The 17220-nt window shown below is 52.6% G+C and overlaps 4 protein-coding genes across 4 annotated transcripts; 2 read left to right on the top strand and 2 right to left on the bottom strand.

Moving 5' to 3' along the window:
- Window positions 1-116: 116 nt before the first annotated feature.
- On the bottom strand, window positions 117-3489 carry BDP81DRAFT_385848 (uncharacterized protein). The gene is made up of 5 exons (XM_060586992.1): window positions 1346-3489; window positions 1192-1295; window positions 1058-1134; window positions 799-1014; window positions 117-665 (listed from the first exon to the last, which is right to left on the bottom strand). The coding sequence occupies exons 1-5, from the start codon at window positions 3460-3462 to the stop codon at window positions 189-191; spliced, it is 2991 nt and encodes a 996-aa protein (XP_060438573.1). The 5' UTR covers window positions 3463-3489; the 3' UTR covers window positions 117-188.
- Window positions 3490-4115: 626 nt separating this feature from the next.
- BDP81DRAFT_333745 (permease for cytosine/purines, uracil, thiamine, allantoin-domain-containing protein) lies at window positions 4116-8912 on the top strand (the record flags this gene model as incomplete). Its single annotated transcript, XM_060585694.1, has 12 exons — window positions 4116-4172; window positions 4263-4329; window positions 4382-4468; window positions 4522-4593; window positions 4649-4724; window positions 4855-5842; window positions 5896-6183; window positions 6581-6873; window positions 6926-8067; window positions 8163-8297; window positions 8353-8570; window positions 8688-8912. 12 exons carry the CDS (start codon window positions 4116-4118, stop codon window positions 8910-8912), a joined length of 3648 nt encoding a protein of 1215 aa, XP_060438572.1.
- Window positions 8879-10728, bottom strand: BDP81DRAFT_144323 (ATPase). Its single transcript, XM_060581868.1, has 2 exons — window positions 9479-10728; window positions 8879-9427 (listed from the first exon to the last, which is right to left on the bottom strand). Exons 1-2 carry the CDS (start codon window positions 10622-10624, stop codon window positions 9026-9028), a joined length of 1548 nt encoding a protein of 515 aa, XP_060438571.1. The 5' UTR covers window positions 10625-10728; the 3' UTR covers window positions 8879-9025.
- Window positions 10729-14445: 3717 nt separating this feature from the next.
- Window positions 14446-16851, top strand: BDP81DRAFT_333860 (uncharacterized protein; the record flags this gene model as incomplete). Its single annotated transcript, XM_060585704.1, has 6 exons — window positions 14446-14799; window positions 14857-15104; window positions 15166-15314; window positions 15554-15894; window positions 15976-16232; window positions 16287-16851. The coding sequence occupies 6 exons, from the start codon at window positions 14446-14448 to the stop codon at window positions 16849-16851; spliced, it is 1914 nt and encodes a 637-aa protein (XP_060438570.1).
- Between the last annotated feature and the right edge of the window lie 369 nt (window positions 16852-17220).

The following is a 17220-nucleotide window of genomic DNA, read 5'->3' as shown; positions in this document are numbered from 1 at the left end:
TAGCTAACATGGATGCCAATTTCCGCTGTGGTGAGGTAGAGGATGGTACTCTCAATGCAATAGACCCAGTTCATCATGCTTCACGTGTTCCTGGACTAGTTTGAGAGTGACCTTTGGTTCTTTTGTGTCAATTATCGGCTATAAAATCATGCCACAAAAACATTGTTCATGTGACGCGCCGCATTATCCTACATCCCGTACTCTTCAATGACACTCCTGGGTTCGGTATACTCTCCAACCCCGACAAATGGCATGTTCAGCCCAAAGGCTTGGGGTCCGCCTACAGGCATCCCTTTTTCCGTCTTCCAGAGAGGATGAGCAGGTAGCGCGATAACATTAACACGCAAGCCGTAGCGGAGATCCTGTGATCCAATGGCCTCCCCATCTTGGCCTAGAATCGAAATCAGATCCGGCACTGTACACAACACCTCTTGCTGGCCGCCTTCTGAACCGTCTGCATCTGTGAGTGCCGCGTATAGGTACTCGTTCTGAAACGGAATGATCATATGCCGGTCTGGAAGCGCGGCGCTGTGTGTGTCGGGATCTTTCTCTTCATCGGCAAGGGGGGCGATGAGGACACTGCCCATCGTGTAACCACCGCCCACATATCGTCGTACATCGATGATCTTGCCCGTAAACAGTAACCTTCCAGCGCATACCTCGAACTGAGAGCGGATTAGTCGAAGTTGTACGGGAATGCTTCGTGGAGAGCAGGAGCAGGAGAAACTGCCCCGAGGATGGCCAAGGGTAGTTTCTCACGCCAAACAGTGCGTTTGACCTGCTGAAAGTCTTACTTACAATAGCATCGACGTAGCTAGACGTCTTCCTCCGTGCCATATGAACAGCACGGCCCAGATACCAGGCTTGCGACAGGGTGTTGGGGACGCCGTGGGACTTGATAGCCGAGCCGGGAAGCGGCCTGGCGCAGACGGCACACCCAAGTCCCAGCTCAATGGCTGCCGTGCGTAGGAATCGCTCCAGGCGAACGGGTGTATCGGAATTCTGTAGGTGAAACTGTCAGCATGAATGGATATTTGTACTTAAAGAGGGAACCTACCATGACAACGGACACGTTGCCCCTTGCGTCGGAGAGAGCACAAGGGGTTAACGGGTGACCGTAAACGCTCAGCGTGGCTGTTCATGACGCCTTGTTAGCTGACCATGGCTTTGATCCTGATGTTCAGATGTTACCTTGATACATGGTTGGGTATGCTCTTCCCATCGCGTCGCCATCGACAACCGGTATGTCGTAGTGTACTCCAGTTGGAAAAACACTTAAGCCATTACCCCCGCCACTGCTCTCTGTCAGTTAAAATCTTTAATCGATCTTGGTTTCGTGACTCACATCTCATCGATGAAAACGCCATGAACAGGTACATCCCCCAAGATCTTTCTCACTGCGTCGATACCGTTGGGGATCTCAGAGCCGCCGGCAATTCTTTCGTTGATGACACTTGGGGTGCCATACCAGGATCCGAAGCAGACGGTGTCTGTGTCGGCTAGGGACGACGGTGATATGATCCTCATCTTGCCTGTCTCGCTGTTGCGCAGGACATGCAGGCTCTTGAGGTATTCGTGGTGGGTTGGTCCTCCGCCACCAGTACCTAGCACACCACAACCCGTTGCAATGAGCTCCAGATCTACCTCTGAGACATACCAAGCATCTCCTCGGACATCAGGTCGGTAGGTCTCGAGGTCTACCCGCAACGAGGGCTTTGTGGTAGGCTCGAGAGCATTTGGCACACTCTCTTTTGGCGCCTCGGTGCCCTGTTCCTCTTCTTCGATTGGGGCTATACTCTCGGACGCGAAGTTGGGATCCTCAGGAACGCTCAATTTGCCGACAGCTCTGACCTGTATCCTCATGGCGCCGTTATCGACGTATTGAAGCGGCATCTTATTCACCTCGACAACCCGGACGTCTTCAGCAGCTGCGCCCTTTTGGATGGCTAGATCAACAGCCTTTTGGCACGTCGCTGCAACAACTGCTTTTTCGTCTCTACCCTCGAGGATCTCGATGATGTCGACTTCGCCAGAAACCTTGCCAATAGCAGCGCCAACGGCATTGGCAGCGCCTTGGTGTATGGGCTGAATATACTTCTCGACCCCGTCAAGGTCGTCTGTGACAAGGAGGGCACCGCCTCCTACCAGAAGGACGTGTACAGGAGCAGCGGAGACTTTCATCTGCTCGATAACACCTTCCAGCATCTTCTTGATCCTCTGCCGCGCCTCGTTGATGGTTGAGCTTGGGATATCTTTGATGAGGCTCGCGTCTCCCAGCTCCGCTTTCCCATAAGCCACCACAACATCGGTTGCTGTTAGTATCGGGCCACCAAAAATTCTTGCTTGCTCAGTGAGAAAGTGTCCGACTGACCCTGGGCCAACCGTGACACCTCCAAAGTCGGAGTTCGTATTCACCTTGCTGCCGCCTCCGAGCCCGATTGAGACGACCTCGGGCATTGAGAATGCTGTTCTCACGCCCCCGACTTCCACGAAGCCCGGAGCTTGTCGAGGGAAGCCAGACGGCAGCAAGGCGCATACATCTGTAGTAGTGCCGCCAATGTCAACGACGAGCACTTGAGGCTCCGGTGCGTTGGTGGCATCTGTAGTCGTCTTCTTCGCTTGATCCAATCCGGCAAGGAAAGCTGCACCAGTCATGCTATTTGTCGGTCCGCTGGCAAAGGTTTTAATGGGAAACTCAGCTGCCGTATCAGCATCGATGAGAGTGCCATCGTTCTGAGACAAATAGAGCGGACACGCAAGCTTCAATCGCGCCATGGCGATTTTGAAGCCCACGGTGACCTTGTGTGCTGTTCTGAGAATCGCAGCATTGAGGATCGTAGCGTTCTCTCGCTCCAAGAGGCCAGGCGGGCCTATGTCGTGGGAGCAAACCACATCAAGACCGGGCACTTCCTCTAGCATGATTCTTTTACAAGTCTCTTCATGCAGACCGGAGTGATCCAGAGGTGAAAAGATCCCAACAAGAGCAACTGATCGCACCCCCGACGCGACAATGTTTCTCGCCGCCTGTCGGATCTGCTCATGGTCGAGCGGCGCAATCTCACGGCCATCGATTTCCAACCCTCCATCGAGATAGTAGACTCCACCATCAAGGATACGATGAAGACCCGAGGGAAAATCTGAAAAGGGGGGGATTTGTCTTGTGAAAGGCCCACATAGGCGTATGACAGCTACCTTGCTGAGGCGCCGCGTGTCAGCCTCAACAAGAGCGTTGATGAAGTGCGTTGTGCCTATAGTTACGCTCAGAACTCGCTTCTGGTCGATTTTTGAGCTCCGAATGACAGCCCGGAGGGCAGCTTCTATGCCAGTGGTGATGTCCGGTGTAGTTGAGGCCTTGTGGGAAGCCAAGACGCCACGACCGGGTGTGTCTGCTGCAGTGATGTCGAGGATGGCAGCGTCGGTGTTTGTGCCGCCTACATCGACACCTATGCGATATAGAGACATGATGGATGAACTCTGGTTTGTCGTTTCGAGTGAGGCTGATTGAAGAAAAGTTGTATGGTATGCGTCCGGCAGTGAAAGTATTGTCCTTCTCCTAACGGCAGATGGCAAAGCTCTTAACAAAGGAGGTTATCCCAAGACAGGATCATTCAAGCGAGGGTTCGATAAGAAGTTGGCCGACAACACTACCGAGAAGAATGATCGAGGACTTATGGTCAATTACTGATATCCGTGTAAGTGGAGGCACTAAGATAATTAGACGTTCCCCGTGTCCTGGGATCCACGCCTGAGGGGTTCACGAGCTCCAAGTTGGCCGATCGATCGGCCAACTTCGGCTTTGACAAGGGTCATCCCTAGCCAAAGTACTGCTTCTTTCCCCAAAGTAGAGATAACGCCAACTAGAACTAACTTAACCGCCCCAGGGATTGATAAGTATCCTTGTTAGCGCAACGGGGGATGACTGCAGAGTGCCGAGATAACACCACCATAGACCGACTTTTATATCTTCAACGCAGTCCGTCTTCACATCATGCGCGTCTCGTGTCGCACTCATGCCAAAGCGACGGAGCTCGAACAGACAAAGCTCTATTCGTCCACAACACTCTGCAATACTGTTTCATTCGCTTGATCCCGAAAAATCAACATCGAACTCTCCAATGGGGTTTCAAGCTGCCCTGAAGCGGATAGAGCTCCCCTATGTTTCCCGGTGGATTGTACGTAAACCCGGCCCACCTCTGCCATCATATCCTAAGCTGTTGGCGCGGGGTCGTTAGTCAAGGCAGCGCTGACACAGTATCTGACAGAACGACGATATTCGGCCTATTGAAGCTCAAAGACGCACTTGGGGCTTCTTGACTTTTCACAACTTTTGTGCGTGCAGGGTGATGTGTACAAAGTCCTTATCATGCTGACCGAATCCAAGGGCTCTTGGTCAACTGCAATATCACCACCTACTTGACCGGGAGTGCCCTCATCCCTCTCGGTTTGACTTGGTGGCAGGCCTTTATATGTGAGTCTAATTCCTCGTTTGATGTTGTGAAGCTCTCTCTAATCTGTTTCTAGGTATCATCATCGGCAATCTCATTGCCACTGTCGCCGTGATCGTTAACTCACTTCCTGGTAGTTACTATCACAGTACGTCTACAAAGCCCAGACTGCTACAAGCTTACTACATTACTAACTTCCTCAGTTGGCTTCCCCGTGTTCAGTCGAGCTGTATGGGGAATGTGGGGTTCACAATTCGTCATTTGGAACCGCATCTTTCTGTCGCTCGGTAAGCTTTCCCATTTACTCAATCCATCGCATCACGGCCATGATGAACTAATCAGTACGATAGTTTGGTTAGTCGAAGACTTCGGGAAAGCTCTGACAACGTATGAAGCTGTATTGACAAAGCATAAATAGGTATGGCTTCACAGCCTGGGTTGGAGGGGAGTGCGTCTACGTGATCCTCCTTTCCTGGGACCCAAGGCTCGAATCCCATATCCCCAACGGCATGCCAGTAGACACGGGCATGACGACTGCACAATTCGTCTCGTATGTCATCTTCAGCGTCATTTCTCTCCCAGTCATCTGGATTCGCCCGCATCGTCTCGAAAACTTCTTCCGCTTCGCCTGCTCCATCACCCTTGTCTTCTTCGTCGTGCTTCTCATCTGGGCCCTCGCAACCATGGGTCCATCAGGATTTGGCGATACTATCACCTCGGGGTCAGCCCTTTCCAACACGGGTGGACCGGACAGCGTGGCTTGGTTGATGATCTACGGCATCGTATCAACAATCGGTTCCATCGCGGCCGGTATTTTGAACCAGAATGACTATTCCCGCTTCGCTACGCAGCCCAAGCACGCCATCGTGGGCCAGGCTATCTCGTTTCCTTTCTATAGCATCTTCAGCTCGTTGATAGGCATCCTCGTCACTGCAGCGACTCAGGAGCGCTTCGGGGGCGAAGCCATCTGGAACCCGCCTACCCTCTTTGCTCAGCTCCTGGCCCAGGACGAAACCGCTGGGACGCGGGCGGCCTGCTTCTTCGCGGGACTTTGCCTCGTAATATCGCAGATCGGAGTCAACATCCCTGGAAACGCGCTTGCCGGCGGCTTTGACCTGGCAGCGACGTTTCCCAAGTACTTGAACATCCGTCGCGGCGCCTACATCACCGCAATTTTCAGCGTTGTCATCAACCCTTGGCGTCTTGTCAACACTGCAACAATCTTCCTCACGGTCCTTTCAAGTTACAGTGTTTTCTTGGCTCCGATGACGGGGTTGATGATATCTAGCTACTTGATTGTTAATAAGAGCAAGGTGAACGTCAACGACCTGTACCGCGGCGACTCTGGAAGCATCTACTGGTTCTCTTACGGTTGTAATTGGCGAGCTCCGGTGGCAGTGAGTTACTTTCATTCTCTTCAAAGTAGAACATGTGCTGATCGGTTCTGCAGTGGCTTGTGGGTGTTGTACCCTGCATGCCTGGCTTCATCGCTGCCGTTGACACTTCAGTGATTGTGAGCGAAGGCGCCACAGAGCTGTACTCCATGTCATACATCTACGGGCTCCTTTCCAGCGGTCTTGTGTACGCCTTGTTGCATCGGTATCTCCCGGCGAAAAGCTTAGACGCCTTTGTCAGAGACTCGCCGTCGGCCCGTGAACTCCAACAAATGCATCAGAGCAAATGGGATGTGACGCTGGCCGAGACTCCCGAAATTCTCGATGTGCTTTCTGGGCATGGAGTGAAGTACGGAGACTCTGACGTCCCTTTCAAAGTAGATGTGTAGATACCATAGTTCACACCCTTAGCTTCTATTTACCGCCAATACAACTGCAACTACCTTTACCTCTACGTCACTATTATTGCTCTTCTTAGGCTACCTAGTGCTTCAAGGTTATTTTCACAATTGTGTAATTAGATTATCCTGCCGAGGCAGTAGAAACGATAGTAGTGATAACGACACGCGTGATAATCATGTCAAGAATGAGAACCGTAGTGCAAAAATGAGCGAGTTAGTTAATGTACTAGTAGCAAATATGTGTTGGCCGGCGGATTGTTGTGTCGCTCACTTGGCGATCCCCCCGCCCTAGCGTTGCACTGACAGGTCCCACCTGTCGGCCACTAACATTGATGACCAGAAAGCGCACAGGTGTTATCGGCCAACTGCATCGGCCAACTTCCCTCGCACAACATCACCTGGGTCCGTCGGCCAACCTTATCACGAACCCTTGATAGCATTATCATCGACGCCATGCCTAACGATACCAGAAAGTCGTCTCAAGGACGTAAATTCAAAGTGCCGAGCGAGTTCGGCCATGCTAGACAATCGAGAAGCCGAAAGAACCGTCCTTGTGACGCGTGTCGCAAGAGAAAGACGGCGTGCGTTATCACCTCTACGCCACCCTGTAAGTGGTGTGGTCCCCGAGTCTGCGTACCGATGAGATACATGACTGACAGCGCGCAGGCCTTTTCTGCAAGGGCAGAGGCATAGAATGCAAGTCATCGGCCTCGGAAAGCGTTGGTTCTGCGTCGCCTGCATCTGCATCCGCACCCGCCCCTCAGGATGTCGCGCAAGATGGGCCCTCCAGTCACTCGGAATCTCCACGGATAACGTTAGATGATTCGGTTCCTTCGCCTCGCAATGACACGCTTGAAATATTTCCGGTACCTCACGTGCAAACACTAGAAGACAATGAAAACAGGACAGCACATAGCATGGGCCTGGCAGCTGAGCAAGACACCCACTTCCTTGCCTCTTTCCGCTCGGACGTCCTGAGCGGTCCCAATCAGATCGACGCAGAGTTTATCCAGGTCTACGGAGGAAGCGGGTACCCCTGGGATCCTCCGGTTCACTTCTGTCTCTTGCAGGACGAGTTTACAACCCAGGACAATAGGGCCAGGGAAGAAGCATCTCGTGCGATAGAGGAATTGGTCGAACCTCACGGCCCCGCGCTCGTACGCCTGTATTTCAGACACATCCATCCGGTACTGCCTTTTCTATCAAAGTGCAGGTTCTTGAGACAGTACTCCGACGATAAGACCAAGCTTCCTGCCTCCCTCCGCGGGGCCGTTTACGCCCTAGCCTCGGTCTTTGAGAAGACTGAACCGTCTCTGCAAGGCCCCTTTCCTTTCCGACAACATGATCTCGCCGACCTTGCCACAGACTCCTTACAACGAGAACTCGACTCGCCAAACTTGGCTAAGCTTCAAGCATCTCTGCTGCTCCTCCACATGACGCCCAACAGAACAGACAGCATCGCGCATCCCAGGACCTGGACATCGACAGCGCAGGCCGTAGCCACTGCCCAGATGGTTGGGTTGCACCAGGATGCTGGGAAGTGGAATCTCCCTGCGTGGGAGAAGAGACTACGGAGGAAGCTGTGGTGGGCTACGTATGTAGCTGACGTGTGGTCGGCAGTGTGCCACGGAAACCCGCCACACATTTATCCAGCTTCTTTCAACACATCACACGTTACAATGGAGGATTTACGCGCTGAAGAGAGCGTTTCGGAGGAGTTGCGTGGATTGGTCGACCAGGACAATGTGGAGTTTGATGTTGCTACGGGGGCCCGGTTTCTGGAATTGGTGAACGTGAGCCAGACCATGCGTGGGGTCATCGACTGCAGTTTGTGAGTACTTCCTGTTTGTAAATTCTGCTTTGGCTCCGATGGTAGAGGACTGATACCTGTCCCAGTCAGGTGCCCAGGCTTACGCCTCCAGAGTCACAGAAGATAGAGGTGATGAACCGAGGGCGTCTTGTCTCGCTCCAGGGCGAATTGCACAACTGGTTGACACTGCTGCCGCAATGTCTTACGATGCCTCAACTTGTGAGGGATCCTGTTTTATCCAACAATGGTCTGTTTACCAGAGCGTTTTGTAAGGGGTTTATATCTGACAGGAACAAAAACAGCGCCCCTTCACCTCGCGTACTATGCCCACTTGGCGCTTCTTTACCGCGCACTCATGAACCCAGCTACCAAGATTGCCAAGGCAATGCCATCATCCAGCCTGCACCTGTGGTTCGGCACTGCGCTCTCCGACTTTGCTAGCTTCACGAATTTCATGGGCGAACTAACCCCTAAGGACCTACAAGGTTTCTGGGGCTGCCGTATGTCTCCGTTCCGCTTTGTCCATACCCCTAGAACGAGAGAACGTGTACTAACATCTAGGCCATCCCTAGACGCCCGACCTCAACTCATACTCTGTGGCAACTTCATTATCTACCTGTTTGTGCTGGCAACTGAGCCTAGAGACGTCACTTCGGCCTTCAACCTGCTCGAGGGCTTTCATGACATCCTGCAGCGGCTCAATCGACAGGCGAACTCAATTTCGGAGTTACTTCTCCTTCCAGTCACCCTTCGGATAGACTCGTTCTTCACCCAAGCAGCCGACCGACTACGCGGTGGGCCACCTGTCATCGGCACAGCCGCGGCAACTTCAACTTTCGCAGCGGCACCAAACATAATCTAGGAGCTCTTTGATCTCTGTTCATAAGATTGGGAACTATGCTGCTATCGTACACTCCGATCAATGCAAAGCCATGTCCCTTCATATGCAGCCCGGTATACTAATCGACGCAAGACCTAGTTCTTCTCCTCCATGCCATCCCTCAAAATCTCAATCTGCTTCTTCATCTCAACCCACAATGTCAGCTTCTTCAAATCGCCATCATCCTCGGCACCATCTACAACCCCAAGCCAGTCGTCCTCAAGCTGCTCCATCAAAGCCTCAACGCTGTCCCGCTTCCTGCTACCGCTATGGTCCGAGCGTCGCGCAATGGCAAGCAGGGCCGCCACAAAGGCCTCTTGGATGTATGCGAAACTAAACTTGTCTGTAATCTTGGCAATGGCCTCACAAAGCTGGTCGGGGAAGTCGATCTCCTTGTTGCTCTTGAGCTTGTTTTGCCAGAAGTGACAGTAGTCGATGCGCTGCTCGAGGTTGGGGTCGGGGAAGAAGTACTTCCTGTCGAAGCGGGATGGGCGTTTCTGTTAGGTGTTAGTATACCGGGACTTCTACTTGGATGAGCGACGGCTTACAGAGATGCCTGGGTCGAGGCGGTCTAGGTGGTTGGTGCTGCCGATGATGAAAATTCCATCATTCGCCTTGAGGCCGTCCATCTCATTCAAGAAATAGCTCCTCACGTCATCGGAGACAATAGTATCGAGATCCTCCAGCACAAGGTAGCAAGGCGCATACTCTCTAGCCTTGCTGAAGATCTGCTGGATGGAGTACTCGGGTCCCATGAAGGAAGCCAGCGTGCGCACGTAGAGAGTAGGGATGTCCCTCTGGAAGAGCATATTCATCGTGGCCTTGATGGAGATGGTCTTGCCGTTGCCCGGTGGTCCGTAGTAGATAAGACCGCGCTTCCACGGCACCTTGAGGTTCTGATACGTTTCCTTTGAGTTGTAAAAGGACAGGTGGTCTTCGATGAGCGCCTTCTTCATATCCGCGTCAAGGATGACGTTCTCCCACGAAGCATCGCGGAAGCTCTTGAACAGCTCGTGACTCTTTTGCCAGTACCCCTGATCAAACACCCACACCTCTTCGTGGAGATCGCTGCTCCACTTTCCCGCGGACAGGACGAGCTGGTCGACGTGGTAGGTCTGCGGCGCGAGGATGTAGTAGTTCTTGATCGGGTACGGCATGACGCCGTCGCGCCCGTCGACGAGGTAGACGATGAATTCGTGACCCTGCCATTTGTACAGGTACTTGCCAAAGTTTGTAATCGTCGCCAAACCGCCGAGGTTGCCGTCCATGCGCCGGGAGGGGGGCAGGTACAGCAGCCACTCGAGGGACGAGGGCAGGTTGTTGCCATCCTTGTCGTCGATGACCTCGAAGGTAGCGTGGCCGCCTTGGGCATAGGCGAGGAGGTTGCAGCCATTACCGTAGCCGAGGGACTCGGGGACGACGACGAGCTCGAGGTGGGGGTACTGTTCCTTGAGGGCCTTTGAGATGAGGGCGTCGGTGTTGACGCGTTTCGCGCTCGAGTGCTTGAAGAACTCCTTTGTGACGGCGTCGCTGGGGCCTGGTTCTGAGGACCGGGTGGTGGCACTGGCGCGGGTGCTGCTGCCGGCCTGGGGCTGGGGGTGGGGCCGACGGGGGATCGGGGTTGGGTTGTAGGACGGGTGCTGGAAGGCGTCCTGGCTCCAGATGTCGTGGAGAGGCATGGGAAAAGAAGGCATCTTGTCTGTCTGGCCGTCCGGCGTCCGATCAGATGTGGTATGTGTATGTTGTGGGATGTGACTACGAGTGGGAGTTCCTAGGAAGCTTTTGGAGATGGAGAGTTGGGGTGAGACGGAGTTGGAGAGCTGAAGGGAGCTAAGATAAGCTCAAGCTGCTCAGCTGCGGGGGAGGGGAAACTCGGTGTTCGCCTCAGGTTGTAGCTGATGACTATCCGTACAGAGGAAGGCAAACAGAGGTCGTTAACTCGTTGCCTAGAGGTTGTCTTAACCGGCGGAACGAAAAGGCCGGGCGTCTTGAAAGGTGCCGTGTGAAGAAGTTGTCTGGCTGAACCGCCGCCCCTGTGACGAGATGACGTTGTGCCATTCGTCCATTCGTTCATCCATCGGGGCGAACAGCTAGGGGGAGCTGCTGCGCCACTGTTCGTGTTCATCGACCAGGGTGCCCGGGCGTCGCGGGGTGTCACAAGCATCTTGGCGCGTGGGACCGGCCGATGGGGAGCTTTATCGATGTGCTCTATCTAATCAGCTCGCCGTCAGAACTACCATCTATTACTGCTTAACTCGAGTTCAATATTGACCTCGTTGGTCATTGTACGCGAAATACCAGTCGCTGGTAAACGAAGTGGGGAAGAGCAACATATTTCATTACTAGAACTACCAGTGCAATCATGTAATCCACTAGACATCAAAGTGCAACGGAATCTTATAGACCAGAAGGGACGCAAGCCTATCCGAGTACCAATTAGCTGTGCCATATTAAAGTCGTGGATGCCTATCAATCTTGATACAGGGCGAGTTCAGCTATTCGTCTCTACCTAGGTAGTTGTTGACGCATTATTCCCTTTCTGCTCTTTCACTTTCCATCGAGGAGCTTTGCACCGAAAAGAGGGACAGTATCATTATCATAAGGTAAGTACCAATCTAGAGTCCAAGGTGGCACTAGGAGAATTAATTCCTCTACCAAGTACATCGTAATGCCTAAAGCATCATGCCTGCATGTTTCCCCCCAATGCCCGTGCAGCCTAGTATCCCATCGGGTGCCAGTGGACTACAGTACTTTTGGAGCCACTTTTTCTCCGCACCACATCAGTACATCGAAATACGTCACTTACCCCTAGTTATGATTTTATCCCTACTTTCACCACCAAAATCATCACTTTACTACATATTATGATGGATTTAGACGATTCTGACGCGTCTACGACCTCTATACGATCATGTATTTACGTCGCCGTAACCCCAGAAGACCTCGAAGTCGCCTGTACTACCGATTATACGCCCGAGACCTATAATGGGGCTACATACCGACCTTATAAGGCCCCCGAAGTTGGGGCTGGCGAACCCGGCAGATTCGACCCCTTCGACGTACCCCCTCGCGAAGCGATAATAGGAGACCTACCACCGACTCCTCTAGACTTCTTTTTACAATATATACCTGCGGATCTTATCGATAGATAATCAGAGTAGACGAACGCCGCGCCGCTAACGGTAGCCGGGCCTCGTCAGCCTGAATCTCAAACGTTCGCATAGAGTAACACTTCGGCAGAAGAGATCTACCTCTTCTTAGGTATTATTATTTATAGAAGAATCCACCCTGAAATTAAAAACACAAGATACTGGAGCTCTCGGCAAGAGAATGAGGACCCTATCTATCTCTTTACCCAATACATACCCCGGAATCGCTTCCAGTTACTCTGCCGGCGAATCCGGATCTACAATACCTCCGTACTCGACGAGCCGGCCCCGGCGCCGCCCCGGACGAGGAGATGCCGAAGGTCTACCGGCAGGTTAACGGCTGGTCCGTTCATATCCAAGAGACCTGGGACCGCTTCTATACCGCCGGCTCCGACCTCACCGTCGACGAGGCTATGGTCCGGTTCACGGGCCGGTCTACGGAGACGGCAACGATACCAACAAAGCCGACCCCTACCGGGTTTAAGGTATGGGTACTGGCTTAAAACGGCTACTGCCTCCGGTGGTTATGGCACTCTTGCGGCAAGGGTCCGTACGGACTTGTGCCGTAGGCCCGGCTCGGGCCCGGCGACGAGGCTGCTAAAAAAGCGGCCCTGACGCCGACGCAGCGGGTGGTTACTACCCTACTCAGCCTATTGCCTCCGGGGGTCTACCACGTCTTTTTAGATAATCTATTCGCCTCGGTGAAGCTCTTCCGGGCCCTCCGGCAGCAGAATATCGGCGCTACGGGCACTTGCCGAAAAGACGCCGGCATCAGGGAGATCCTCGTCGAGAAGAAGGAGACAGAGGGCAGAGGGATACTATGGGGTCGAATCCACTATATCCTAACTATAGATGGTCAGGTATAATTAACAGAACTTCTCTCTATATTTATTTATACTCTGATATGCTCTTTTGGTATATTCTAGGTTAACTAGCTAACTTGGAAGGATAACGCCTTGGTTCTCTTCCTCACGACTGTTTATAACTACACTGCCGAGATCCTCCGGAACCGCCGCCGGCCTACTGGTGATTCCTTGGCGAAGCGGGCTGCTCGTCAAGTGTTTGGCTCCGAAGTCCGAAAGTTTCTTCCGGTGCCCGTCTGTATCGACGATTATAACCATAATATGAACGGCGTCGATACGAGCGATTAGATGAGGTCATATTATTAATATGGGCGGCTAATCAGAAGAGGAGGATGGGAGTCAATTGCTTGGAACTTCCTGCTCGAGAGCATACTTGTGAATATATATCTTTTATAGTAATGGGGGCGCCTAAACTGGAGATCTCTTGAGAGCCAGTACGAATGGCGCAGACTACTTTCTACCTAGCTAATTCAGCACTTTGGGCCATTGGTAGGAGCTCGTAAGAGATCTAGGCCTCAGAGGGCTACAGATACGCGGAGGTAAGATATTCCCTAGCAGCTTTATACGCGGGAGCTATGTAAAACCCCATCTCCTTGCGTAGCCTGCAACTTTTCGAGGCCAAAGTCGAGAGTGGCACTTGGGGAGGTTAGTGGTAACGGCAGGCGTCGTAAACAGTCGCGATCGGGCTGCCAGTAGTGTGGAGTAGCCCTATGTAATAATAATAAATGCTGGTACATCTATCACAGCCAGAATATATAGCAAACGAATGTACCAGATTTTTCTGGGATTTAATTGGCGAAGGGGGGCGCCGATCAGTATGCTGACTGGACATTACCCCTCACAAGTTGTACTGTAGTCCACTGGCACCCGATGGGATAAATGCTATTGCAGCATGAAGTAAGCACTAAAGGAATACTTGAGGGAGACAACGAATGCCCAAGGATGGAATGGTTGAGCGTACAGCAGACGCTCGTCAGATACATCGGCATTTTCGTCCTATCATTTTCGTCCTATCATTTTCGTCCTATCATTTTCGTGCTTTGGTGCGCATCTTGTGTCAGCGTATCATCACGGACACCGTCCCTATGCAACTGCAAGCCAAGTGTACGCCATATGCTGTGTACACCAACCTTCATTTCTAAGTTGCTGAACTTTGGTCAAAGGTATTTCCAGCAAAATGCTGCACTTCCCCAAGAAATTCTATACTGCATTGTCATGGGCGAGGTAATACGTACCTAGGTACGCTGTCAAGAGGGAATTGTCTTACGGCCTTCCCCAAGCCTTGTTGACAAGCGCATGTGTGGCACACTCAACATGACCTGCAGGTTGCTGCGAGAAAGTCCGTGATACTCGATGAGCACACATGTACATCTGAGGTTTCATCATTCTTGGAGGGATGTCGCGTCAGAAATACCATATTACCCCTCCCACTCCCATACCTCGGTTTGCCTATGAGTCTCAGCAAGAACCACAAGACGAGAGCAAACGACAACAGAAACGATTATGGAGCTACCAGACAACCCTCCCAGGGTCAACATCAGGAAAGAGATTTACGAGACGCTTCCTAACACGGCAGAGTTGTTGGATGATTGGGACACCATCAACGCCTGCGATATCTCGAGTGGCGTAGTTTCAGGCCTTTCGAAGGCCCTACAGCAGGGGCAACACCATGCCGTTGAAGCCTTCTTCGCCGAGCCTTCCAGTCACTGGAAAGATACACTATCTTTCACAGCTCACATCAGAACCTTCAATGGCAGGGGTGTCATCGCATCTGCATTACTGGAGCTCTTCACTCTTCGCAAGGCCCAGGGCTTCCAGTTCGAGAAGGCGCAAGTTTTGTCGGCCACCAGAGAGCTTGTCAGTAATAATAGCAAACCTCCTATCTCTAGCACGATACTGATAGACCCCCTTCAGAAGTGGCTCGACTGTGAATTCAGCTTTGTAATTGGTTCTCCCAAGGCTCTTTGCCGAGGAAAGATGATGCTTGTTCCTGGCGGCCGTGAATCAGACGAACACGAATGGAAGATTTGGTCCATGAGCACATACTTGGCCGAGTTTGAGGACTTTCCCGAGGATGAGAGTCTGCTCAGAGCCCCTTCGGCTCTTGTGACGGACGATAGCCACATCTCTACAAGTGTGCTGGTTGTCGGCGGGGGTAACGCGTAAGTCCATAAGGGCCCTCCCAATCGGTCCCCTACCTAATTTTGACAAATAAAATTGCAGAGGCTTAATCCTGGCGGCTCGACTGAAGGCCTTGGACATTGACTATGTGGTCATCGACCGCAATTCAAGGGTGGGGGACAACTGGGCGTTGAGATACGACTGCATGCGCTTCCACGTCTATAAGTCATTCTGCGAGACGCCGTACATTCGTAAGTACTAAAGACTCCAGTTCCCACGGATTCCACTGTAGATCTGAATGTTATCCGTATACCTACCCACAGGGGTAAGGGATGAGGGCACGAGGCCGAAGGCAAGATCATAACCCTAACCCTAGGGCGATCCTCGCCCCTTCCTCGCCCCTTTTGTGACAGGAGAAACCTGCTACCTCAATTTTGTGACCCTGTGGTAATGAAGGGACACTTGCTTCTTTACTGACAGTTAAAACTAGCGTATCCCCAGGCTTCCAATGACGGTCTCACCCGAGACCAGCTAGCCGACCAGATCGTGGCTTTCGCGAAAGAGTTCGACCTAGACCGCCGCGTTCTACACCGCACGACAATAGCTGCAACTCAATACGACGAAGAGAACAAGACATGGAGTGTTGAGATACAGACAGCGGACCTTCGACGAACCCTAACCTGCAAATGTATGGTCCTTGCCACGGGCGGCGCCGGCTTCGCAGGTCCCGCGCCCCTGCCAGACCTCCCGGGCCTGGAATCATTCAAAGGCCCCAACATGCACTCGGCATCGTATCGCACTGCTAGCGACTTAGTTGCAGCGGGGGCAAAGGTAAGTTCTGACTGTAAATATCGCCAAGAGGTGATGACGAAGTCTAGTCGCTCTGCTAATGCTTTCCTTGCCTTGAGGAAGTCCGTTGCCATCATCGGCTCCGGGAACACTGCATTCGATGTCTTGGTCGACTGCCATGATGCTGGCCTCAAGACGACCATGGTACAACGATCAGAGACGTATGTCGTTCCAATGACGTACTTTGCTCACCCGATGGGTTTTGGGATCTATGACATCCTTCCTGCGGACGACGCGGACGTGATTGTCAACGGAGGCCCGTTGGCTATCGGCGGGGCCCTTCTAGGGTTGGTTCACAGGATGCAGGCTCAAGCAGAACCGTATGTACAGGTTCCCAAAGAGGGAGTCTTGACTTGCTGACCTCCACTATGCAGGCATCGATACGCGGAGGCTAGGAAAGCAGGGATCCGCGTGCAAGACTCGCTGACTGGCGACCTGCTGGTCAACCTCATCGACCGTTGCGGTGGGCACTTTGTAGACATGGGCAGCGGCATGGACCTCATTACGACGAAGAAGGTCGGTATCCGGTCCGGGGTCGTGCCCAAGTCCTACACCAGCAACGGCTTGTTGCTCTCCGATGGCAGCCATCTGGAGGCGGATGCCATAGTCTGGTGTATCGGCTTCGGCCACACTGATGGCCGAAAGAATCTCCCAGATACCCTGGGTATTGGAACAGATGACATCGCGAGACGGCTCGAGCCCACATGGGGTGTGGACGCTCAGGGCGAGATACGTGGGCTCTGGAAGCGGCACCCCGGGGTCGACAACCTCTGGATGTTTGCTGGTGGGACGGCCCAGCATCGGTGGTTCTCAAAGGTGATTGCTTTGCAGATCAAGGGAATCCTTGAGGGAATCCTGCCGGACGCTTACAGACGTACACCAGAGGCACCTGTTGCTGGGGACCGGAGAGGCGGGGAAACGTGGGCTCCAAATTTGTAGAAGACTAGTCTACTTGCAAGGCTTGTGGATTTAACGTCAGCATCCTACCAAGATTGATAAGGGGTTAAGAAGCAAGGACTTTAGCGCTTAGGATAATGTCTCTTTGCTATCCATTGATGAATTTATGGTCCGCCACTGATAGGGGACAATACGGGCAAGGAAAATAATCTTGTGCTTCCGAGTTGATGAGGTCTAACCATAGATGCTAAGAGTATCCTATCCGTATGTTGACGCCAGCACATTCAAGGTCGAATTGTGGAGCCATGCAGTCGATGGTACCAGTAGAGAGAATGGGATTTTATCTTTGCGATGTTGGTTTGAATGAAGAAAGCGACGTCATCATCGGCAGCAGAAATATGGGTATCTGCA

Source organism: Colletotrichum phormii (assembly GCF_030913505.1).
Source record: "Colletotrichum phormii strain CBS 102054 chromosome Unknown BDP81scaffold_34, whole genome shotgun sequence".
NCBI lineage: Eukaryota > Fungi > Ascomycota > Sordariomycetes > Glomerellales > Glomerellaceae > Colletotrichum > Colletotrichum phormii.
This window is presented reverse-complemented; position numbering and strand designations above follow the sequence as displayed.

Bases quoted from the DNA above. Each gene is read 5' to 3' on its own strand.
- BDP81DRAFT_385848 (XM_060586992.1), bottom strand. From the start codon at position 3,462: ATGTCTCTATATCGCATAGGTGTCGATGTAGGCGGCACAAACACCGAC. The intron at 1,296-1,345 runs GTGAGTCACGAA...GACAGAGAGCAG, and splicing joins GGCGTTTTCATCGATGAGAT to TGGCGGGGGTAATGGCTTAA. The intron at 666-798 runs GTAAGTAAGACT...ATCCGCTCTCAG, and splicing joins CTAGCTACGTCGATGCTATT to TTCGAGGTATGCGCTGGAAG.
- BDP81DRAFT_144323 (XM_060581868.1), bottom strand. From the start codon at position 10,624: ATGCCTTCTTTTCCCATGCCTCTCCACGACATCTGGAGCCAGGACGCC. The intron at 9,428-9,478 runs GTAAGCCGTCGC...AACACCTAACAG, and splicing joins GCCTCGACCCAGGCATCTCT to AAACGCCCATCCCGCTTCGA.